Raw genomic sequence first — 25,717 nt, 5'->3', positions numbered from 1 at the left:
TCAAATGTTCCACATGTTATTGGTTGGTTCATGGACAATGTAACGTGGCGTTATACATATATTGTGATTGGTAAAAAGGATGAGACTCACGATTTTATATTAAGTGATTGAGGAACGTGAAAAGGGGTATGAGGGTTTGTGATTGGCTTGAGACATAGTCACGTGGTGCTATATTTTCGAAGTTAATATTTATTTTTTCTGCTTACATGGGCTTCTTTCATCAGGCAGATCACATTTTTATCACATTACTTCAAATTCAATCAATATTTCATATTTTTTTTTGTAAAAAGTAAAAAAAAAAAAAAAAAACTAATCCAGTACTTTCCAAACAATCCCTTAAATTGTCAAAATAAAAATTTAAAATCTATTTAGTTATAGGAAAGGCAGGTGTGCAAATTTTTAATTTTTTTTTCTCCTAGCAATCTTTTAGACACCACCCACAAATGTTCCAGAAGTTATTGGTTGATTCATGGATAACGCCACGTGACGTTTCACATGTATTATAATTGATCAAAGGTATGAGACTCACGATTTTATATTAGGTAATTGAGAAACATGAAAGGATTTGAAAATTTGTGATTGGCCCTGTCCCCTGCCTCGGCATTTTCAAAGTTAGTATTTATTTTTTCTGCTTACGTGAACTTCTTTCATTGGACAGTTAGAATTTATCTGTAACCCGATCACTGCCGCCGTGTAATCTCCATTCGACAGTGTTCTTGTCACCGTGCCATCACCGACATCCACATCACCAGTCAAATAATTCAAATTTATGTTTATTAACTCATGCAATAAACATATTTTTTTTAGAGGAAATTTTTTAAAGATTATGATATAGTAGTTGGGACCCCTCAATTTTTTTATAAAAAAAAGGATTAACATAGAAAAACTTCGCCTTAACACGGAGAAATTTCACTTTGCCAGGGAAATTTCAATTTTCACAAATAAATTTTATTGAGAGAATTTAGCTAATAAAAAAAAATAAAAATAGACTTTTTCTACTACCCAAAGTTGGAGGGAAATTTTCACTATTTTTTTTATTTTTTTCTTCCACTAAAACAAGTGAAGTGTTATTATGACCAAATTTTGAATAATATGTAAATATGTAAATTTAAGTTAATGTTTCTATGAAATTTATGTTTTTATATATTTTGTCAATGATAACGAAATTTTCATTATTGCATGGGTACATTTTGAATAAGAAAAAAAATAATTTTAATTAGTCTGTATGTGCTTTTCTCCCATTTTGTACACTTTGGCTTTGTTTGATTTTGGTTTAATAATCATAGCTTAAATAATCACTTATAGCTATTTTAGTGAATTTCTTTGTTCATTTGATAATTAATTATTTTTAATTTGAGCTTAGTTCAAGTGGTTGTTGAGTTTCAAAGGATATGTTTTAGATTCCAACTTATGGAGAAGCATAAAACATCAGAAAAATAATCACTCTGTTTGGTTTTGATTTTCAAAATTTATTTTTTAGAAAATTATATTTTTTATTCTTCATATTTTTATTTTTGTTTTTATTGAATTTTTAAAAAATATTTTAAGTATTTTTTAAATTTTTTAAACACACCTAATATAAATGCACTTAAAAAATATAATATTTGTAATTTTTTTTAAATTCATTAAATACCAAAAATACAAAAAAATCCAAAAATTTAGTACATTTTTCGTATTTTGTGTATTTATTAAATTTTAAAAATATTTTATCATAAATATTTTACATTTTAGATACATCTAACTAAGGTATATCTAAAAAAATAAAAAAATTGCTTAAAATTTAAAAAATATTCATTAAAAATAAAAAAACTCAATTTCAAAAAAATTAAATTCAGAAAATTAAAACCAAACACATTGAATCATTTTAGAAACTTGCTAATGTCATACATTTGGGAAAGAAAAACAAGAGAGAATTTATCTAGGTGATTGAACGAAACTTTAAAAAAAATAAAAATTGTTAACAGCATTTTTTTTAATAATTATTTAAATTCAAAAAACAAAAGCTTTTAACCAAATTTCACCATTGGGAAGCCAACTTTAGTTTTTTTTTTTTGGGGTTAAAATCTACACAAAAAAAAGAGAAGAAGATAAAATAGGTTAAAATAGTCAATAAGATAAAGGGGTTTTTTTTTTAAGGTCCCTGGTATTATGATTTTATAGCATAAAGGGCACCAAATATTTTCATAATGTCTAATGTCCCTCAACAATATTTTCATAATATCTAAGGTCCCTCAACCTTGATCCAGAGAAATTTCAGTCCAGAGAAAATTGGTCCAAAGAAATTTGGTCCAGAGAAATTTCAGTGCAGAGAAAATTGGTCAGATAAATTCTGGCTCAGAGAAATTTCTCTAGACCAAATTTCTCTGGATGAGTTTCTCTACTTTTCTTCTCACTCACATCCAAATCATTGTGATTCATTAGGTAAGCAACATTGTTCAACTGAATTCAACTGGAAAAATTTCACATTGTAATATGTAAGCAACATTAGAATGGGATAACAATGGCAACTTACCAGAACCAGAGAAACTCTTGAAAAATCTGAGTATTTCTCTAGTTTGTTATTGAAATATCAATTGAGAATTTCTTTGGTTTATTAAAAATAACAATTGAGAATTTCTCTGGTTTGTAATATTTTTTGAAAAATTTCTACAGGTCCAGAGAAAATCTATCCAGAGAAATTTCAACCCAGAGAAATTTCCATCCAGAGAAATTTCAAACCAGAGAAATTTGAAATTTCTCTGATTTGTTCAATTTTTTTGATTTTCTATGTTTTGCAAATGTCTCATCCAATTCCCAAAAATGGTGCAAATCAGAGTATTTTCTGGTGATTTAAACACTGGAATATCTTGTCAATAATTGCCTTAAATCACATGTGGTTTTTGTTTTGGGGGAATAAAATGAGCAACTTTGTAAAGAAATTTTAATCAACGGAAAAAAAAAGAAAAAAGAATTCAAATGAATTAGAACACTGAGAGAAGAAATATATGGGTTATAAAATGAATTCAATTCTCAACATGACATCATTACACCTTTATACATACTAAAGATTCAAAAAACATGATTTCCAAACCAGAGAAAATTCACAGAGAAAATGCCAAATTTCTCTGGACAACACTTGAGGACTAGTTCAATCCAAACCAGAGAATTTCTCTGGATCAACCCAGAGAAAATTCAGTTCAAACCAGAGAATTTCTCTGGATCAACCTAGAGAAAATTCAGTCCAATTCACTAATATCTTGATTAGCAGCTACCACAGTAAAGATAAAACAAAAAAATCCACACAGGAATTAATTACCTGAAGAATCAGCTTCTTCCGTGGACGAGAGGCATCAGGAGAATGAGAATATTTCATAGAAGAAGATCCACCCAAAGAAGCACCAACCGACATGGACTTGGTATGTATTGTACGCGTGACACCACCAACCTTAAGCTTTACTTTTTTTACTTTATTGTCACTTGCCGCACCATCTGAAGCCACTTCTGATTGCCCGGAAGGACCAGAAGTGTAAGTATCACTTATCCTCCTGCTTATTTGGGCATCTATAGTTCTAGATTGCAATTCAAGACCTTTCACCTTGCTCACACTTTTCCAGTTAGCTGGAGCAAGGACACCTTCACTCCACCTTTTCGAATCAATCCCACTATGTTCCCATTCACTATTGCTCTTGATGTGAGCTCCATCGGATCCTCTACATCCTGCATCTTCATTGCTGATCTTCAAGGTTGTTTCCCCTTCAACAAGATTAGTGGCTGAAGCCTTTGAGCTGCATTGGTTCAAATTAAGTTCTTTTTTCCAATAATTTGTACCATGACCATCATTGTCATCACTTGATATTCTACTGACATCATCTGACGGTGACGTAGATGACAACGATGAATTATCACGATAATCTGGCAAAGGCTGAGAATCATTTCGAGGACGTCGTGATGAATTGCTCATCTTCTTCCTCGCAGTTCTGCCCATTTCACTGAACCCAAATCCTCCCAAACTTTCCATAGTGGCTGAAAAGGTTGAGCCACAAGCTTGGTAAGGCTATCTATTCATAGAGTTGATGGGTAAATGAAGTTAAAAATAAAAAAATAAAAAAAAAATTAAAAAAACAACGCGGTAAGTAACTATATTAATGGAATCACACATTAATACTCAAAAGCCTCAAACAATTTATACAAGCATTGTAAAACAAAGCAAATCAGATTCAGCATTCTGACAAATATATGGGGAGAGAACCACTTAACATTACTCAGTTTTGCCCATGAGAGTTTTTTTTTTAAGAAGAAACTATGCATATATTCTTTATAAAAATAGAGGAAAGAATAAACAAAGGTTAATTCCAATGATATTGGAAAGCATAAAAACAACAACCAACAAGTGATATACAAGAAAATACACAGAAATCAGAAAGGAACACCAAAATCCCATTTGAAAATGGAACCCAATCGGCATCAACTTCATCTGGATCAAATATCTGGCTTCAATATTAGCCTTACTCGATGGGAACGTCATCTGGATCAAACATCCACCACCAACCTTCACCAAATATGCTGCCTCCATATCAGCTACCACGAACCAATGGATTACATATATCCATATTCCTAGCAGCTTCAGAAGCTCGTGGATCGCCTGATCTTCAAGAACCCAGATCAAATTACAATCAGGTTCGGGAATCCCCTGCTGAGAGTGCCAGTTCACGAGAAACCTGGCCCATTGCCGATGTTATTATGGCAAAAAAGCTAGAGAATGAGAGAGCAGAGAATGATCTTCCCGAATCGTCAGTCACTCGTCCGACCTTGTTCGATGCCCTTTCCATGTAAAACCTCCACAGATCTCTTCTTCCTGTGTCTCTGTTTCTCTGAAGATCTTCTTCCTCCTCTTCCTCACCACTAATCCCTCCGACGCTGACTTCTTCTTCCTCCCCTTCTCCATCGCCGCCATGCGTCACGATCTGTGGAGACCTTGTTGGTCTTGGCCATTTGAATGTGAAGCAGAAACAGAGAGCCCATGTAGAGAGAGAAAGTGAGTAGAAAGAGAGAGGGAATGGGGTGAGGGACCTTAGACTACAAAAGAACAGATTGTGGACCTAATCCATTACTAAAAGTTGGATAGGGACCTTAGACCGATTTTCCCTAAGATAAATATCACATTAAATTCATAATTATTTTATTTTTTTCTCTTATAAATATCACATTCAATTACAAAAAAATCTAACCATCTTTCCAAATATAAATATTTTAGTATACAAAAATAACAAAAAACTAGCCTATTAAAATAGTCAACTTCCCAAACGAGTCCAGATGTTATCGATTCATTAGCATAGTGAATGAAAAAGTGAAATATATTATACTTTTAGGTTAGATTTCTCTTAGGTTTAAATTTAAATTTAAAAAATTTGAGGGACTCGTGAGACTCGCCATGAGTCTTATTTTGATAATCATAATTGTTTATTTTGTAATATCTACGTGTATATAATTCATGAAAATAATTAGGTCAATCAGATAATTATAATATTTATTTTATTTTATTGTATTTGTCTAACAAAAAAAAAATGATCTATTTTTTAAAACATACTTGTCATCCATTTTATTGGAGGCAAACGTAATAAAATAAAAATATTATAATTATTGAATCAATCAATTTTTTTTCAAAATATATTAAAATTTTTATAAAATAAATAATTTAAATCAATCGAACGAATCGTAGGTTCCACACACTTCAAATTCTTACATATTTAAATTTGAATTTGAAATATGTAAAACCCTATACATTTTTGTGATAGAAAAAGGGGCTGACTGGTTATCTCCCATTAAAGGTGCACATGCTCTCATTAATACATCATTTAACATAAAAAGTTGAATATCACGATGCAAAATATTACAAGAATCATTTAAAGGGTTGTCATTAAATTTAATAAATCTGTAAAAAAAATAATTAAAAACATATAAATATAAATAATTAATTTAAAATGCAGTGATTTTTTATATATATAAATCCCATATTTTTAACATTTGATTAATTAAAAAAATAGTTTGACATATTAGAAATTATTTGGAGAAATTACCAGACAGTGATACTTTAAAAAAATTATTACAATTTTGTGATAAATATTATGATTTTTAATAATTAATATTTATAAAATTTACTATTCATTTGTAATTATTTTGTAGATTGTAAACTAGGATTGTTTTGGATATGACGCAAAAAGTTAATTTTTTTACTTAGTACAAAAATATATTAAAAAAAAGAAAAATTAGTAAAATATTCATTTCTAACTTTGTATAGTAAGATAAGGTTCAAGATGTTTTTTATATTAGCTAAGTCTTTCAATGAAATTTCTCTGTGAAATCAAATTAATTTATATGTGAAAATTGAAATTTCTTTAAGTCGGATGAAATATTATATATTATTTGAGGAATTTTAACTACTATGAAAATATTATATATTATTTATCTTATAAAATATTAATATCAGGGATCTTATTTTTTTTTTAAAAAGATGATGTAATTAAAATAAGTCTATAAATCAATAAATTAAGATTTTTAAATATTGTAAAAAAAAAAAAAAGACCTAAATTGAAAATTTCTCAAATTATTTTATTATTATTATTATTATTATTATTTATTTTTAAATGGGGACAACAACGCCTTCTCTAGTCGGGCCCCAACCTCCTCTTGCTCTGCTCCAATTGATTGAATTTTTTTTTTTTTGATAATCCCACAGTTTCTCTCTCGCACACAACCCCACCACTTTCTCTCTCTCTCTCTCTCTCCTTAGGCCATTTTCAATTACAATTCAAGCGAGAAGGATCTTGTGAGTCTCTCTCTCTTCTCTTCTCTCTCTGTCTGTCCATATATATACGCACATTTGTATGTATATATAGATTTGAGAAGGCACGTATATAATTTATTGTCTCTCTATACTTTGTTTCTGAAGCACAATTTTAGGCGAGACTCGGATCGTGTACCTGTTCACACCTCGATTGCTGTTCTTCGATTCGTTTTGAATTTTGAAGGTTTCGATTTCACCTTCGAATTTCGAAGTAAACGAGTCTGGCAGTCAACTACTTTGGATTCGAAATTGTGCTGTTAGGACTTGATGATTCTTCAATTTCAAGTTACTACTTAGGTTTAATATTGATTTCTCGGAAGTGAGGATTTTTAGTCTGAGCTTCCGGATTGTTTGATTTTTTTGTTTTTTTCAAGTGTTTTTGATAGTTTTGGAGCATGATAGAGAGAGAGTTTAATTGGTGATAGTTTGTGAGTATATATAAATTGGTCCGCCATGTCGAAGGTGGTTTATGAGGGGTGGATGGTTCGATATGGGCGGAGGAAGATCGGACGGTCCTTTATTCATATGAGGTACTTTGTGCTCGAGACTCGATTGCTTGCTTATTACAAAAGGAAGCCTCAGGATAACGTGGTAAGGGTTTGATTTTGAATTTTGTTGTAAATTAGACTACCTTTGAAGGAAATTTATGGGTTTGGATTTTATTGCAACTATTCTTTTGGAAAAGAAATCAAAAGAATCTTATTGAAAAGCATCTAGTAATGCTCAGTTGATTGATTATATATGTATATTTTTTTATATTGTAAGATTTTGAGACCTCAATTGCATAATTGATTCTTAATTTGTTTTTTTGGGTTTAATTTAGGTTCCAATCAAGACCTTTCTCATAGATGGTAATTGTCGGGTGGAAGATCGAGGCTTGAAGACTCATCATGGACATGTAAGTTGCTGCCTCTTTTTGAAATTGAAGTTAAATTTGGCACCACAAGCCTTGTATGCCAAATGATATGTGGTTGGTTTCTCAACATTGAATTTAGGGCTTAAGTTCCCTTGCTGTCTTGCTTATAATGAAAAAAAAAAAAAAAAAAAAAAAAGACGAAAAAGTGAAGATATATAATTTGCCAACATCTGGTTTCCGTTTTGGTTTGTATCTCTACCAAGAAAAGAAGGGGCTAATATTCAATTATCAAGGATATTCCAAGTAATAATTACTTGTTTAAAAGAATTGTGAAGAACTTCAAAATTATACTCAAACATTCTCAGAGTTGACATTCCATGTTTTTCCTCTCAAGTATCTAATAATTATATGAAATATGACAGAAGTAAATTGAATCGGTGGCATGTGCAAGGCAGATGGGTGTTGTCTGTAGTTTTGACTAGAAGAATGAGAGAATAAAGAACTTTGATGCTCATGCGTTGCCCATAGTCATCATCACTAACCTATCTTTCAGTGTATTAACTATGCATGTTTTTTTTTTTCAAACTAGTCCCATTGCTGTACCATAACTAATATGTATGAAGCATCACGATTAGTCTTATTTACTCACTCATCAAACACACAAACATTGCTATATGCAAACATGTTGTAGACACACAGACATCTTCTCTGTTCAAGTTGAAGTTTTTTTTATGATAGCTGGCAATTCTAATTTTGTGGTGTGCTGTAGTGTTTCCTTGACGAACATCTACTATATGGTTCTTTTTATATGTTCTTTTTGCAGATGGTTTATGTTCTGTCTGTCTACAACAAGAAAGAAAAGTACCACCGAATTACTGTATGTACTGTTTTCTTCCCTTTTCTGCATTTTTTGATAAACATATCATTGTTATTGGGACTGTAGGAGGACATACATAAGTTAGGGGGAAATTCTATTTCCACACACTTAGTTACCTCTGTGCACACACTTAATGAAATATTATTTCAATGGCAATTACACCTAAGCTAAAATGACCATAATGGACAACCACCAACACTCATAATATTACATGAAAATATTCTCTGTACACATCTTTTAAAAACAAAAAAATCTCAATGTATACCTTTTGAGTAAAAAAAAATTAAACCCTAGTTTTTCCATTGTTGTCACTTTGCTTGCTACACGCTATATACTCCTCCATTGTTTACAAAACAATACTCTCATAACAACTCTCACATTGCTTTAATCTGTAGGTTTATACTCTATTAGTGATGAAAATGTTAGTTTTTTCATGCAGAACTTTATTATTTTATTTTATTTTCTTTTGCGGTTTTTAGTCGGACAACCAGTGTCGAATTATTTCATTATATTCGGACATCAATTGCTGAAAGTTTTTTTTATTTATTTTTTGAACAAATTTGTCGAACTAATCACTTTTATTCGGAAGTTAAGTTTTGAATTAAATGTATAATTTTGGAAAATCAGCGCTGAGATCCCCAAACCGAAAAACATTAAAAAAAAACGAGGGTTTTATGGCAGTGGAGTGCATAGAGATATGGAAATGATAAATGCAATAACAAAATAAAAATATGCCTTATCTTCAACAATATTTTGGATGGTTTTCAATGGTGTTTTCAATGGAGGTTTAATAGGGTCTTCAATAGAGGCCTTCAATGGGGGATTTTGTCTTCACTTTACCTTACACTGTGGTCCTGAATGGTATACATGTGGGTCTACAAATTTGGAAACTGGGTCACTCAACAAGTGTGTGAAAAGGAGTGTTGAGTGGTGTGTGTACAATGATTATTAGTGAAGGGTATAATTGTAACTTTTAGTGTGTGCATTGAGAAAATTAATTAATAATCAAATTAATAAGTGTGTGTACTGAGAGAAGATGTGCACTGAGGTAATTAAGTGTGCGAAAATAGAATTTTCCTAAGTTAGGAGGAAGGTGATGAACATGCAAGTTCTTTTGTTTTATTTATTTTTCTCATTATTAGTTAGTACATGTGGTGTAAATGGGAAATTGATGCATGCTATATGAAGCTCAAGGAAAAGTAAATTTAAATAAATGAATCTATTTGGAAATTGACATGTTTTAAAGAAGGGACCTATGGAAACCATACATAATCATATTTTATCCTTATGGGGTCTTGTCTTAACCTTATTTTTACATCTATGTTGGTGGTCTGTTTTTTATGTCAAGGGTATTTTAATTGTTTTGAAAATTGAAAAAAAGGAAACTAGTTCTTCCTCACTTTTGGCTCATAAAATGACAATCGAAACATGCGTGGCAAACACATGTTTACTGTTGACAGTTGTTGGTGATGTGGGCAAACTGTGGGTCTTGTGGGAATCATGGTTAGGCACTAAGATGTTGCTAGACCACCAGACAAGTAGAGATAGAGAGGGAGAGAGTTGAAACAACGAGTACAGAGAGAGTGGCAGTGAGGGAGGAGCCTTTAGACCTGTTGAAAGTGGAGAGGGTGGTCTTTGGGGTGTATATATTTTGTGTGGAGGTGGAGACATCCTTTTATAGGCGAGTTGGGCCATGAGGCCGCTGTGGGTAGGTGAGGTATGCCTTATGAGGTATCATAGTTTAGATGGAGCTAGTTTACAATTGGCAGTCATGCCAAGGAGTTGTAGTGGGTAGGTGTGGCTCTTGGGGTTTATATATTTTGAATGGAGAGGGTGGCTCTTGGGGTGTATATATTTTGGCTGGAGGTAGAGACCTTTTATAGGAGAGTTGGGCCATGAGGCCGTTGTGTAGTTGTGTACACCTTATGAGGGTATCATCGTGGGTAGATGGGGCCAATTCACCCTTGGGTTGGTGCGAAGGAGATGTAGTGGGTGGGTGTGGTACACTTTACAAGGTGTCAAAGTGAGTAGGTGTGATACACGTACACCTTATGAGCTGTCACATTCTCTTGTCTAAGACTAGTCAAAGTGGAGCCACCCCCTAGTGGGTGGGCAGAGCAGCTTTGATGATCACTTAGGTGTGGCTGCCAATTCACCACTCCCTAGTGATCTAGCTTGGGGTCATGGTGGGTCCCTTAGGTTCCCCATAACTAGATAGGGGTGCAACTTAGGCGAGTTTAGACGGGTTGAGAGGTTGTCTAAGCCCAATCCAAGTTGTGTTGAGAGCTGCCTAGGCCCGCCCAAGTCCGAATTGTAACCCAAGTTGTCTTCCGAAGCCCAACCCGAGTTGCCCAAATTGTTCGAAATGCACATAAATTTCAGTTTATTTATTTATTTATTTTATAGTGCAACTAAGTTAATTAATTTGTTAAAATTAGACTATATTTTGATTTTTTTTTTAAGAAAATCATTAATAACATCAAAACAAATAATTTATATAATGTTAGAGAGATGCAGCTATGATGGTCTTTACAATTTATGAGTGAGAAAAAATAAATATATATATATATATTTTTGTATTGTGTTACTTGTATATATAATATATATTCAATATGATTTTTAGATCTGAATTATTTTAATATCATCTAGTGGTTAATAATTTATATGTATATTCAATATTTTTATGTGTATACATAATTTGGGCTTTGGGTTTCTCGGGTTATTTGATGTTTTTGCCCAAACCCACCCAAATTTAATTCGGGCTTTTGGATTTTTGTCCAAGCCCATACCGAATTCAAAATTATTTTGCCCAAGCCCTAAAAAATCTCGGGCTAAGCTTGGGTTGAGCTCGCCCAAGTTGCACCTCTATAACTAAGGCACCAACTTCGGAAGGTCCCCAAGCTTTGCTCCTAACCTATGTAGAGGTTCAAGTTGAAGTTGTGTGAAGTTTTGGCGTGGAAAGCAAACTGCCAAGCGGGCAAGGTTTGCAGTTGAGCGGGAGAGGTAGGGGTGAGGCGAGCCATTGAGGTGAGGTATGAGTGGTGCCTAGGCAAGCGAAGTGCCAAGGAAAAGTTCCTAGGTGATGATGTTGACGGCCATGTGAGACACTTGTACCCTATGAAGTACAAACACTTTAAAATAGGCACTATAGCAGTTTTGGGCACGGGAATACACTGGGGATATGGGGACACGCCAAATGGTGTGTCCTCTTAATTTTATTATTTTTTTTCGTAGGGGGCACGGGGGGACATGAAATTTTTTATTTATTTTTGTAGGGGATACGACAGGGATACACGTGTTCAAATATGGATAATCTATTAATTTGTTTAAATGTAGTGTTATATATATATTGAATTAATGTTAGTTTTTATTAATTTTGATTATTTAGTAACATAATATTAATCTACATAGCAAATATATGTAATAAAAATAATAATAATTTGCCGTGTCTGCCATCGTGTTCGTGTCTCCATTTTTTTGAAATCACCGTGTTCCATGTCCTTGTCCGTGTTTGTGTTCGTATCTGTGTCCGTGTTTCATAGCTTGTACCCACACATACATTCTAGAAGTGAGGGCTTTTTTGGGATAAAGTCATAATTTTCTTTTAATATAAATTTATAATTTCTGGTTTTCAGAAAAGCAACACAAAATAAGGAAAAAAAAGGCAACTAGATCGCCCTTGATTTTCACTTTTAACCAGTGTAATTCTATCTTTTATTTAGTTGAATATGAATGTATTCTTTTCTGTCTTCTGGAATGTATTTTTTTTCAGTTTCTGGAAACAGAAACAAATCTTGAAACAACAATGCAACTGAATGAACCTTGGTTGCACTATTTCACTGGCTTGTTTTTTTATAATTTATGATTCATGTACATGTTCGTACAAATTTTGATTAGAAGGTGTGACTACATATTTACAAAGTTTTAAAATTCGTCTGTTATGTTGCTTCTCAACATGTCTTTCAATATTAATGAGAAGACTAGTAATTAGGCTCCCGTCAAAATGGATGACGTAACATTAGATTCTGCATAATTAGAGAAGATCTTGTTGGTAGGAGGTAAAAGAAAGCAAGGAGGATCTGCATATATTTTTTCTTTCTTTTTTTCTTCTTTGGAAAAGAGACTGTAGATTCAATTCTTCTTTTAGAACTACCAAAAATTTGTCCGTGTGCACATATGTGATTTTTTTCTTGCCATCACACCTTTTGTTATGTGCCCTTCCTATTTCTTTGATCCTTTCTTTTCTTCTCTTTTTGCTTTACTTTTTTGAGTGTTCAATGGCAACAGTGGTCTTTATGCTTTTAAGATATTAGCTGCCTTTATACCAAAGAATATGAGAGCAGGATGTATAGTTATTTTTTCTCTTGGTATGCTTAGAGCTTGCAGTCATTTGATATTACTTTGGGTCCTCTTGTTATAACTATCATGAAGTGACACTACCGTGAAATATCACGTTTAATTAACATTGTGTACCACCAAAAAAAAAAAACCTTACTGCAACCAGCAGGTGCCATTTCTAATAGTGGAAGCACTTTTTGTTGATATGATTGCTTTCCTGTGCTTTCTCCATCATCATGGTCTCTTTTCTTTCGTGATATATGTGTGTGTGTTTATATTTGCAAGCTGCTGTAAATTTATGGCATGGCAGATAAATTTTATTCATATTGGTTGTGTTTTTGTTCAGATGGCAGCATTTAACATTCAGGAGGCACTTATCTGGAAAGAGAAAATTGAACTTGTCATTGATCAGGTTTATTTTCTTGGACTGCATCTCCCCCTCCCCCTCCCCCTCCCCCTCCCCTCCAAAAAAAAAAAAAAAAGAGAAGAAAATAATAAGGGGAAAATATGTGTTTTGTTCTCTGCACATATCAGCTCATAATTCTCTTTGAAATTGTTGCTTCGCTTACATTGTATTACTTCAAAGAAAAGACAATTTTTTGGTGAACTATAGAATGGTTGCATAACCCTTTTGTGAACTCTTTTGCAATTTTGGTTTACATATTTATTTAGATGACACCTGATTGTTAGTTCTGCATATGGTATAGTTTTGTAATCCTCTTTTCATTTTGTAAATGCATACACCTGGAACTGATTACAAAAGATGCAGCATCAGGGGTCACAAGTTCCCAATGGTAACAAATATGTATCTTTTGAATACAAATCTGGAATTGACAATGGGAGGAAATCTTCCTCATCAGATCGCGAAAGTCAGTAAGTGTCCAATTTACTTATTTGTTAGTGGTTACTATGTTGATGCTAGTGTAAATATATTCATGAAAAATACGTGCACTTTGTTGTAGACTTATTTTCTCTTCCCTTTACGGCTGCTGGCCATTTTTTACCCGTTGACTATGATAAAGGTGGTTTAGTCATGTACAATGACAATATATAGACGCAAAGGTAAGGAAGAGTGATATGATTACCATTAATGGAAATGTTGGGGGGAGGGGAAGACCTAAACTAACATGATACGAATTTATTTAATTTAAATGAGCATATAGCCGTTGACAAAGCAGAATAGCGAAGAAGGATTTATGTAGCCGACGCCAACCCCACTTAAGTGAGTCACAAGGCTTAGTTTGGTTTGGATGAAGTACCTGATCTGGATATTACCCTTTTTATTTTTATTTATGTTATAGACTTAAACTGTGTTTCTTTTTGATTATTTGTATCTTTTGAATTCTCTAGGTTTAGTGCCCCCGAGGATGAAGATGATTCTCATCCAAATTTGTTGCGGAGAACAACAATTGGAAATGGTTGCTTTTGGTTTCATTCATTTATCGGCTTCTGTATTATTTGTTGTAATCCTTGGCTGCATTTTATATCAATGTTCCTTTGTAGGTCCTCCTGAATCTATATTTGACTGGACAACGGAACTAGACTCGGACTTGTCAAACCAGAATGCCAACAATCAAGCATTCTCTAGAAAACAGTGGCGTCTTCTTCAATGCCAAAATGGTTAGTTAATTTTCATAGTTCTGTTATTTCACAGTTCGACACTTGGATGACTCTCATAATAAGTTAATCAAGGAGAATGTTTTGATAATTTAGCTACTGACAATGTTGTAGCGGCGTCAATGACTCATTGAAAATTTATTTTTAATTTGGTTAATTGCAGGACTGCGCATTTTTGAAGAGCCTCTTGAAGTCGATTTCCTTGTATGGAATTGTTTTTTTAATTTTTTATTTTAAATTTGCTGTGTGCATAGCATGATGTAGCTATGCAGTCTGTTTTTTCAGGGCATACGTGCCTTACACAGTATGCCTTACACAGTTTTCTTTATGCAGCCGAAAAGCTGTAGTAGAGCAATGAAGGCTGTAGGGGTTGTGGAGGCTACCTGTGAAGAAGTATTTGAGCTTGTGATGAGCATGAATGCAACACGGTTTGAGTGAGTACTCTTTTGTTAGTTTTAAGGTTTTGACAGAGTAATTCTAGATGTTTATTCATAAAAAAAAGAGTAATTCAAAATGGTGCTTTTAGTTGTATCTAACTGAACTAATTTATCATTTTTATCAATATTTGGCAAGCTTCCACGGTGTATGTGTTTGTTTTCATTTTGGATAGGAAGGAAGATGTTTGTCTTTAAAGAAAAAAAAAAAATCTTTGTAGCATATTTAATTTGAAAAAAATATTTTGACTGTTGAACTGTAATATGTCCTGGTACCCTACAATGGGTTGATGATTTCATATTTAGATGTGTTGCAGTCAATGCCCATATATTAGCGCATTCAATTTGACATCTTGTGCCTCCAGAGCTTTTTGAGTCCAAAAGGAGCCCAAGAGTGTCCCCAATTAGCCCTTTGAAAATTTGATATTATTTATTCTCTCTATATTTCTATTCTTGATTTTCATGCTATGGTATTCTTTGATGTGTTATGTAGGTGGGACTGCAGTTTCCAGGACGGTCGCTTAGTGGAGGAGGTAGATGGACATACTGCCATACTGTATCAAAAACTACAGCTGGACTGGTTTCCAATGTAATACCATCTTAAGTTATTTTGTTCAAACTTATAATGTGTTTTATGTGTGTTTTAAGTGATGGATATGTGTGCCCCCTTGTGTCTGAGTCAAAAAAAATAAAAATAAATAAATAAATAAAATAAAAGAAGAAAAAGAAAAAAAAATTCAGTCCAGAAATGTCCAATGAGTGTTTGTGTCTAACATGTGTCGGATAAGACATGGACAAACTACCTTCATCGAAGTGTCCCTACCCTCAAATCTTCACTCCAGCACTGAAGAACACACACCAGTGTATTTTCTATTCAGATGTTGTGTTTAATGGCCTGTAACATCCCCAAAACTTCTTCTCTATTCATCTATTGGCAACCCTACAATCTTACACCATACATACGCCTGTGAATACCTTAAACCTCTGTTTCCTTTGTTAAACTTGTATTCACAGATAAATTATTTAAAATGAGTACTGTATTACATTTTTAACAATTTCCTACACTAATTTTGGTTTCAGAGCTAGTAGGAGACGTAAGTAACTCACAGTGCTCCACACGGGGGAAATGAAAGCAGAATTCATGTTTCATCACACTTCTGCTACATCACTTATATTTTTAGCAGTCAATCTGCTCATATTATTAATTAAAAATGTTTCAGATGTTTGTGTCTGTGTACTCTATATGATGACATGGTTGCAAGGGTTTTACAATTGCAATACTGTATAGACACTCTTTTAGAGCTAGTAGGAGATTATGTTATTGCACTTCTCCTGTGTCACATATCTTTGTAACATTCAAGCTGCTAGTTTTATTGATGTAAAAATGTCTTTGATGTTTGCATTTGTGTCTTTCTATTAAATAGATGTAAGGGTTTTACAATTGCAATGCTTTGGAATTTTTTTCTTTTCAAATTATTGGTTATTAGACTACCAAGAAGGTCCAATATCTTTCTTTGTTTTTTTTTATTATTTTATTTTGTTGAAAGAGAATGATATGGATACCGGTGGGTGCTTGTTGCAGGTTTGTGTGGCCCCGCGATCTTTGTTATGTGCGTTATTGGCGCCGAAATGATGATGGAAGTTATGGTAAATGTGTCCGATGCCCTTTCTTGTTCACCTTAACTTTTTTTCTTCCTTTTTCACCCTCAATTTAAAATTGTCCTTGATTTTATCTTTGTTACTGTGCAGTTGTATTATTTTGTTCTAGGGAGCATGAGAACTGTTCTCCACAACCTGGATTTGTGCGCGCCCATATTGAGAGTAACTTCCAAATTGTTATTTGTTTGTTTTAGGCTGTATAGAAAAAAAAATCTTTTATTTTCTTTGTTTTATTATCATTTATGATTTATCTATATATATATATATATATTTTGTTTCTATGTGATAGCCATATTAAGCAACTCACCATTTGTATGTACGTATTGTGATATTTTCAGGTGGAGGGTTCAATATTTCCCCGCTGAAACCTCGAAATGGGAGGCCTAGAACACAGGTACAGCACCTTATTCAAATTGATCTGAAAGGGTGGGGCGTAGGTTACATTTCGGCATTTCAGCAACATTGTCTCCTTCAGATGTTAAATAGTGTTGCAGGTGAGTTCTTATATTGAGTTATTGCTTGTTGGAGTTTGGATTGTCATTCAGATTTATTGTTGTGATGGTCTGCACTGCTTCTTGAGGTTTTTGGTTGTGAAGTGAGGAGATATGAATCTTGGAAATGTATCAAGGGTTGCTATGAAATGGTCTTGCAACGACACAAGTTTTTTTTTTTTTCATTGATCAAATGGGTAATTAGAGTTTTATATGGAATAAATGGTTTAACTTTTTAAGATATTTTGGTTTTGCATTCACAAATTTGAGGGAATCTCTTGGTCAATTATACTGCAGATGAATAATAAAGCTCAAGAAATGATGCAACTATTCCTTATCTTTTGTTGATTCTCCATTTGTATCTCTAGATATACTTAAGTTTAGATTTATGTTTTTGGTTGATGTGTTGAAAAGTTTTTCTTTGTTAACCTCCTTATTAATTGGCATTATCTTTTCCAGGATTTTTTTTTTTTTTTTGGTTTGCAATATGGATTTCCTTTTGTTCTTCTGGATTTATTTTCTGTTTGCATCATGTATTTTCTTATGAAATTGATGAAACTATGTATGTGTCTATGGTGAAAAGGTATATTGTCTTTGTCACCTTTCAATTTCAGATTTGTTGTCTGAAAATCAACTCTTTCAAAATGAATTCTCTTTTCCACTATATTAAGAGCTATTTTTGTTTCTTTTTTATTACAGGACTTCGTGAATATTTTTCTCAAACAGATGAAAGGTGTGCTCCTCCAAGAATCCCAGTAATGTTAAATATGACTTCAGCCTCTGTTTCTTCAAAGAAGAGTCAAAAGCTCCAGGCATCCTCTGTTCACCGTAGTCCTTCTCAAGATCAAATTAATGCTGCACACAAAAATGCGGTGATGATGGATGAATACTCTGATGATGATGATGAATTCCAAATAACTGACCAAGAGGTTTGCACTGTAACTGTGCTATATAATGATTTTTGTGTCCTTCTGAACTTTTTTTTTGCAAAATTTTCAGGTAGGCTCAACCAGCCTTCAGAGTGAAGTCAAGAAAACTGGTAGATGATGAATAAGTTTTTTGTTTTTTTCACGTGTCATTAAACCCTTGATTTCAAATCAAGTGGGGCTTCTACTGACGATAATTATTTTGCACTCAGCTTTAGAGGAAGAATGCACTGATCAAATTGATTTGTCCTGTTTCTCGGGAAACCTACGACATGATGACCGGGATAATGGTCGTGACTGCTGGAAAGTATCTGATGGAAACAACTTTAGAGTTCGTAGCAAGAATTTTTGTTATGATAAATCAAAGGTCTGCTAATCTATTGCTTATTTTCTTCATTTATGTGCAATATTATGACCCTTTTAGGCTTGCTCTAATTTTGTTGTTTCAATGTCTATCTGAAGATTCCTGCAGGTAAGCATCTGATGGATCTTGTCGCTGTTGATTGGTTCAAAGACACAAAAAGAATGGACCACGTTGCTAGGCGCCGTGGTTGTGCCGCACAAGTAAGTATTATTGGCATGTTTTTGTCTCTCATATGGTATTTTCTGGTTCTCTTTTTTTTTTTCCCCCTTATTTCTTTCATCATTTTCCACTTGACACCCTTCACTTGATGGTTAACTTCTTTTCATAGTACCGTGATTGTGTCTAACCTCCAAACTTGTATTCTAGATAAATTGTCAACTGTATGAAAGGTTGTCCAAGTCGGGATTTTAGGTTGGATCAAGGATCGTCAAATCCTACCAAAAAATAAATAGTGCATAATAATCTCTGCATGGATAAACATTTCTCTGGGTATACAGAAATAAGCCTAAATTATACAAACAAGAAGTGAAGATATAATGAACTCTGTGAAGATATACATTATATAGTAGAAAGGTCCGTGGTAAAGTTTTGTACTTAATTGAAAACAAAAGAGAGAAGAAGAGTTTTGTAATAGAGAACTTTTTAGTGGCAGGATCAAAAAGAAAGAACTGAAAAAGTCAATGGAGTTGGATTTGGAAATATATGAAAATTGAAAACAAAGAAATAAAATAGAAAATGAACTCTATAAAAAATGTCAGGGTTTGGGAGAGGTACTAAACATAAAGAGGATTGTACAAGAGGTCTTTAGTTTAGTGTACAATTTTGACTTAAAAAAAGGGAGCTGAACATAAATAGAAAGGAATACTCATGATAAAAAAAGAAGAAAAGAAAACAAATAAAATCTTGGGCTATTTGAGTAAATGGAGAAAAGGAAAAAAAAAGAAAGAAAGTAGCCAAATCATTAAGAACACAATGAGAGAGAGAGTACAGCAGCCTTGGACTCTACTTTGGCACCATGGTTCTTATCATCCTTTTTATCCCGACATATATATAATCTAGGAAATAGTCGTAGAGTCAAGTACCATAATCTCATCTCCTGCGAGTAGAATCTCTTCTCCATCCAGCTTGTTGCTGTTATGTGAAGCCAGAGTGAGTTGGATATAGGCCAGTTTTAAATGAACTAGTGACCACTTGCTTAAACAATTCTTGGCAAAGTTTCAGAGAGTTTCCTAAGCTTGCTTGAGCTATGTATTTTAGATTGTACATGTGATGTAGAACACCATAGCGAAGAGAAGAAGAGAGAAAAAGGCCACAACCCAACACAAACATCCACAATCTTAATCACTCAATATTATTCTAAAGCTGAATAATACAATGGAAAGCCTAATATTTATAGGCCATTAATCCTAGTTGAAATCAGGAAATCAAATCTTCAAAGAAAAGGAAAACAAATAAATAAATCTCCTAATTAAAACAAGATTTCTAATAAACTGTAATTAAAAATAAAATAAAATACTAAATAATAAAGACATAAATAAAAATATAAAATTCTAAATAAAATATCCATGCCAAAGTTGTTAACACGTTCTGCATTAACATGCGTGGAATCTCTGTATGTGATAAGTTTGTTATCTGCTTTATTATGCTGCTGTGTATTAGTGAACCTTATTTGTGAATTTCTGTACAGGTTGCTTCGGACAAAGGATTTTTCTCAATAGTTCTAAATCTGCAAGTGAGTTGTTCATATAGCAGATTTAAAATATTTAACTTTAGGCATCTGGAGTCTGGAAGAGAAATAACATTGTATTTTTACAGGTACCTGGTTCGACAACCTATAGTATGGTTTTTTATTTTGTGACAAAGGAAATAGTACCTGGATCTCTCTTGCAAAGGTTTGTAGATGGTGATGATGAGTTCCGTACTAGTAGACTGAAGATCATCCCGTCAGTTCCTAAGGTATGTCTAGATCTTTTTTAATTTATGAGGGGTGATGCTTAAGATGTGAGTGTTGGAACTTGGAAGCAATCCTTATTTCCAAATCCTATCTGTGTGGTCCAGTAATGAATGTTTCATGAAGTTTTGTGTGAATGTCTTCCTTGCACAGCTTTTTTCCATGATTACAGAATTGACTTATTTTTGTGATATAATCTCAAAACCATTGTAGGGTAATTTGGTTTTCTGGGAATGTAGACGCTTTTCAACAGCATATGATATTTAAGAAAGAATGCTATTCCAATTCGATAATTGTAGTGTGACAGAAAAACACAGAATAACTACTTTCTGGAAAATTGTATGGTTGATAGATTGGTACACCTTTTGTTATCTGAATTGGTTGGAATTAAGCTATGCCAGCCAAACTTGATATTTGGGTCTCAGACATTGTAGACTGCAGCCAACCTTCATCATTGAAGTGCCCTAGTTGTAATTTGCATTCTTGCTGTCCCAAACTTGATGTGCAGCCTTAGGATCACTAATCGATGGGCTCCTAATCCACGGCAGGCCTAACAAACAACTCATGCAATGCCACAAGTGATGTGATGCCTCATGAGCATATGCAATTTTAGGATTTACTAATGTTTGTGTAGAAATATACACGTACAAATCCAATGTTCATCGTAAATGACAACAAATTTTCCCCTAGTTTTTATGACTTCATGATGTAGTATGTTGCTGTCATTCTTTGGGGTGTTCTTATTAGTTTTCTCTGTTGTTTTTCTGCCTTTTTGACTTCATTACCTCGTAGATTCGTTTCTGACTCTAATGTGTCTATCATGTAGGGCTCATGGATTGTGCGCCAGAGTGTTGGAAGCACCCCTTGTTTGTTGGCAAAAGCAATTGATTGCAACTATATCCGTGGTCCCAAGTACTTGGAAGTAAGATCCTTCTTCCTTCTTTAGCACTGGAATTATTTACCTATAGTAATGGTTGACTGATCCTGAGTACTAGATCTTAGTTTTAACCTTTTTGTTTTTTATGGGCATAGATTGATGTTGACATAGGTTCTTCTACTGTGGCTAATGGAGTTTTGGGGCTTGTAATTGGTGTAATGACTACATTGGTGGTTGACATGGCTTTCCTTGTACAGGTATGTATATCTTAATTAGTGAGATCGCCTTACTTTGTCTTGAACATAATTTTTTTTTTAAATAGAAATCATAGGTTGTTATACTTCAAATATTTGGTAGGATGGTGTTACCAGTGACATAGACATGCATTGACTATTCTACCCTTTTGTCCCCCGAGATCTACTTTTCGCAAGGACCTCACATTTCTTGCCCTTTGATTCTGCATCATTTGCGAAGCGAAAAATCAAAGTCTTTTCCCAGGAGAACCACCAAATATTGGTTATTTCCAGTTTTGCGTGATGGAATTACAGTGGAAAGGAATCACAAAGATGGACTCTCAGTCTTCCCTATTCTGATATTCCCCTGCCCATCTCATATTGTTATAGATCATGCCAAAAGATAATTTTGTAATCCTGGAGATGGTGGAGAGTAGTTCAATTCATGAGTCAATTTCAGTCTTTTTAAGGCTCACCTAATTGACTCATTAAGTGATATAATTTGGTTTGTCATGGTTGGTAGGTACTCTAGAAACTAGGGAGATAATCAGGTTACCCGGGCCTTTGTGTCACAATATCTTTTATAATTTCCAGGATTGATTTACATTGGAATAGATAGTTCATGTTATTTAACTTCAGCTTACGGAGTGGTTTGCATTTGTTTTTATTCACAGGCAAACACCCCGAATGAGTTACCAGAGAAACTAATAGGTGCAGTCCGTTTGTCTCACATAGAGCTGTCATCTGCGATAGTCCCGAAACTTGATGCAGATCCTTCAGACTCAGTCAAACCGTGAACTCCAGAGGTTGACGGAATATTATTAGTTTAAATGTGCATTTTTTAGTTATCAATTTTAACCAAAATTCATTTGTTTCATTGTCAATATTTTCAAAGGCGAATTTTACATGGAAGTCGCAATAGCAGGCGGCTTGTTGGTTTGTTTGTTTTGTTTTGTTTTTTTTCTTTCTTTCTTTCTTCTTTTGTAGTCTTACGATTTCTGAAAAACACAAGATGAGGTTGAGTATATATATATTTCTACATTTTCTCATGTTCAGGTAAAGCCGTCACTGCTTTTGTTTCCACGTATTTTGGTTATAGCCTGGCCATTGTGTGCGATTGTTTAGTCTGGGAGAAGTGTACTATGTTGGCTATTGAATATGACTATATTGCTTGCCATCTTGAAGTGGGTTTGAGATGCAATTGGTCCATAATTGAATCTTGTTGGATCTGTATGTTGGCTATTGAAAATATTTCCAATATGCAGAATATGAATGAGATGCCTGTTTGGTTGTGTTTTTGTTTTTGTGTTTTTAGAAATAAAAATAAGAAAAAAGTTTTAAAACAGTTTGTGGAACTTTATTAGGCAGTGCTGGGTTCTAGTCTTCAAGGGCCTGGAATTTGAAATATATAGGGTCTGTTTGGTAACGTTTACGTTTTCAGTTTATATTTATAAAAGTTTTATAAATTGATTTTTGTTTATTTTTAGAGAAACATAAATACAAACGCTTTTGGTAATTGGCAAAATGTTTAAAAAAATTTAAAAATATAAAAAAGAATGAGAAATGACAAGTGGCGGTGAAAGACGGTGGTGGAAAGTGGTGACGGTGGGTGGTGGGTAACGGTGGCGGGTGGTGGGTGGGTGGGTGGGTGGGTAACGGTGGCGGGTGGCGGGTGGTGGTAGCGGGTGATGGGTGGTGGTGGCAGGTGGGTGGCAGATAACGGGTGGTGGTGGGTAGGTGGTGGTGGATGGGTGGGTGACGGTGACGGTGACGGTGGCGAGTGGTGGGTGGTAGCGAGTGGGTGGTGGTGGTAGCAGGTGGGTAGCGGATGACGGGTGGTGGTAGGTAGGTGGCGGGTGGTGGTGGTGGGTGGGTGGGTGATGGTGCCAGGTGGTGGGTGGTAGCGAGTGGGTGATAGTGGTGGCAGGTGGGTGGCGGATGACGGGTGATGGTGGGTGGTGGCGGGTGGTGATGGTGGGTGGGTGACGGTGGCGGGTGGTGGGTGGTAGCGAGTGGGCGGTGGTGGTGGCGGGTGGTGGTGGTGTTGGTGGTGGGTGGTGGGTGGCGGGTGGTGGGTGGTGGTAGCAGGTGGGTGGCGAATGGCGGGTGGTGGTAGTGGTGGGTGGGTGGGTGACGGTGACGGGTGGTGGGTGGTACTGAGTGGGTGGTGGTGGGTGGTGGCAGGTGGATGGCAGGTGGGTAGTGGTGGTGGGTGGTGGTGGCGGGTGGGTGGTAAGTGGCTGGTGGTGATGGGTGGCTGGTGGTGGTGGCAGGTGGGTGGTGAGTGGTGGTGGCAAGTAGGTGGCGGGCGGTGGATGGTAGTGGTGGGTGGATGGTAGGTGGGCGGCGGCGGCGGCGAGAGGTGGGTGGCGAGTGGGTGGTGGTGGCGGGTGGTGGTGGCAGGTAGGTGATGAGTGATGGTGGTAGGGGGTGGGTGATGGGTGGTGGTGGCGGAAGACGGTGGTAGAAAATGGTGACAGGTAGTGACTAATGTTGGGTGGTAAAAAAAAAAAAATCGGCACCGTAGTATTGCCAGAGTATTCATTTTCATGTTTGATTTGATTAAATAAAGAGAATACATATTCCCAATAAAATCATCATTTCACAAATCGACACGTACAATTCGTTTAAAATGATTTCAACAAACAAAACACAAACTAATATTTCAATCTACTCAGCTTCCATTACAAATGGCCCAACATCGTTTTAGTTCTTAATATTTTGTTGGTTAATAAAATCCCTAAAAGCATCCAAAGAAGCTACCGAGCTTGCCGGAAAACCGTCTTCAAATTTGGCACCCAACCTAGCTGCCTGAACTCTAATTTCCTCATCACTTATCACCCTCTCTATTCCATTCACTATATCATCTTTCTTCACCATATCAGCTGGGTACCCCTCAGATACCACAATCCAAACCTTGAGATGGTCTACCACCAACTTGGCATTATAGTATTGGTCACCCCTAATGGGCCATGCCAAAAGTGGGACTCCTCGCCCGATCGCTTCCACCGTCGAATTCCACCCACAATGTGATAGAAATCCACCCGTTGATTGGTGACTCAGTATCAACAGTTGTGGTGCCCATCCGTGTATTATCAATCCTCTTTTACCGACCCGGTTGTCCAACCCATGAGGAAAATAGCCTTCATCACTTGTTAAACTGCCTGGACCCAGTTGACCCACAAAAGGTGGTCCGGGTCTGCCCGGTGATTTTTGGATGACCCATATGAATGGCCACTTTGACTCTTCCAATGCATTAGCTAGCTCCGGATATTCCTCCATGCTAGGACCCACTTCACTGCCAAATGACACGTAGAACACCGATCCACGTGGCTTTGAATCTAGCCATTCAATTATTTGGTCCTCAGTGTAGTTTGAGTCACGCTTGGGTCGGATCTCCCTGTCCCTAAGAATAGAATCCGCGGATCTCCAATACCCGTCTGGCAATAGCGGTCCAACACCCCAAACTGATTTTCCAGTCAAGTTCGCCACATAGTCAAGAAATGAACGCTCCAGATCATCACAAGTGTTAATCAGGATTGCAATTGACCGCTCCACTTCGGCCACCCATCCGGCCGGTTCACCCGGAAAAGGTGGACCCCAAGGTCTTTTTGACCCACCTCCATCCGAACCAGCTCCATGGGGTGGAAGACCCATCCAATGACGGCGTTGCTTAAGATCCGAATACTTAAGCACCATCTCTTCGGGTAATCCAGAAAGCAATCGGACCTCACCGGGTTTCATATCATTGGGCTGGGCCTTCCACACAGCATGTTGCATTGCGGCCCAACACGCCCCAGATGTTATGAAAGTAACCGTGGGAACACCGAATCTACCGAACACTTGTTGGGTCTTGAATTGGATGTGGTCTATTATGGCACAGATGGGCCGGATCGGATCTACAGATTCAGTTTTCCGGGTCAAGAGTTCGTCGAGGCCGGAGAGCATGTGTTGTTCTTGGTGGTGGAATGGGTCAGGTCGTGGCGGAGATGAGGAGATGTTTGCGATTTCGAAAAGAGGAGATTGGAGGAGGGAGGTAGGAAGAGAGGAGGAGATGTCGGAGTCGATGACGAGGGTAATTTTGTAATTTCGAGAGACGAGGTGCTTGCATAGTTCCATACAAGGGAAGAGATGGCCCTGCCCATTCTTGGGAACCACCAAGATCTCACCTGACATTTCTCTCTCTCTCTCTGTGTCTCTCTAAAGAGAAGGAAGGAAGGAATGGGTTTAAAAGATGGAGAATTTGAAAAACAGTTTTATGGGTAGTAGGG

General features: G+C 35.5%; 2 protein-coding genes across 3 annotated transcripts; one reads left to right on the top strand and one right to left on the bottom strand.

Moving 5' to 3' along the window:
- The first annotated feature begins 6,625 nt into the window (after positions 1 to 6,625).
- On the top strand, positions 6,626 to 22,495 carry LOC114262251 (protein ENHANCED DISEASE RESISTANCE 2). 2 transcript variants are annotated; one of them, XM_028202623.2, is made up of 23 exons: positions 6,626 to 6,805; positions 6,929 to 7,414; positions 7,647 to 7,721; positions 8,503 to 8,556; positions 13,241 to 13,306; positions 13,664 to 13,767; positions 14,245 to 14,312; positions 14,398 to 14,514; positions 14,675 to 14,715; positions 14,845 to 14,945; positions 15,439 to 15,534; positions 16,528 to 16,592; positions 16,695 to 16,766; positions 16,943 to 17,098; positions 17,795 to 18,024; positions 18,095 to 18,134; positions 18,234 to 18,388; positions 18,484 to 18,585; positions 20,073 to 20,117; positions 20,201 to 20,341; positions 21,163 to 21,258; positions 21,369 to 21,470; positions 22,121 to 22,495. In XM_028202623.2, the coding sequence occupies exons 2-23, from the start codon at positions 7,277 to 7,279 to the stop codon at positions 22,241 to 22,243; spliced, it is 2,187 nt and encodes a 728-aa protein (XP_028058424.1). In that variant the 5' UTR covers positions 6,626 to 6,805; positions 6,929 to 7,276; the 3' UTR covers positions 22,244 to 22,495. The 2 variants fall into 2 exon arrangements, with proteins under 2 accessions (XP_028058424.1, XP_028058409.1); XM_028202608.2 differs by having other exon boundaries at positions 13,658 to 13,767.
- A 1,533-nt stretch (positions 22,496 to 24,028) lies between these two features.
- Positions 24,029 to 25,699, bottom strand: LOC114262276 (putative UDP-glucosyl transferase 73B6). Its single transcript, XM_082895809.1, has one exon. The coding sequence runs from the start codon at positions 25,620 to 25,622 to the stop codon at positions 24,153 to 24,155; it is 1,470 nt and encodes a 489-aa protein (XP_082751935.1). The 5' UTR covers positions 25,623 to 25,699; the 3' UTR covers positions 24,029 to 24,152.
- Positions 25,700 to 25,717: the final 18 nt, after the last annotated feature.

The sequence above is a fragment of the Camellia sinensis genome, chromosome 11 (assembly GCF_055761805.1).
Source record: "Camellia sinensis isolate YWXY chromosome 11, ASM5576180v1, whole genome shotgun sequence".
Classification (NCBI taxonomy): domain Eukaryota; kingdom Viridiplantae; phylum Streptophyta; class Magnoliopsida; order Ericales; family Theaceae; genus Camellia; species Camellia sinensis.
Note: the sequence above shows the minus strand (reverse complement) of the source record. Positions and strands in the feature narration are given on the sequence as shown.

What these genes read in the sequence shown, in the direction of transcription:
- LOC114262251 (XM_028202608.2), top strand. Translation starts at nt 7,277, where the DNA reads ATGTCGAAGGTGGTTTATGAGGGGTGGATGGTTCGATATGGGCGGAGG. An exon ending in TCTTCTTCAATGCCAAAATG is followed by an intron (nt 14,515 to 14,674) that starts GTTAGTTAATTT and finishes GGTTAATTGCAG; the next exon opens with GACTGCGCATTTTTGAAGAG. An exon ending in TCATCCCGTCAGTTCCTAAG is followed by an intron (nt 20,342 to 21,162) that starts GTATGTCTAGAT and finishes TCTATCATGTAG; the next exon opens with GGCTCATGGATTGTGCGCCA.
- LOC114262276 (XM_082895809.1), bottom strand. Translation starts at nt 25,622, where the DNA reads ATGTCAGGTGAGATCTTGGTGGTTCCCAAGAATGGGCAGGGCCATCTC.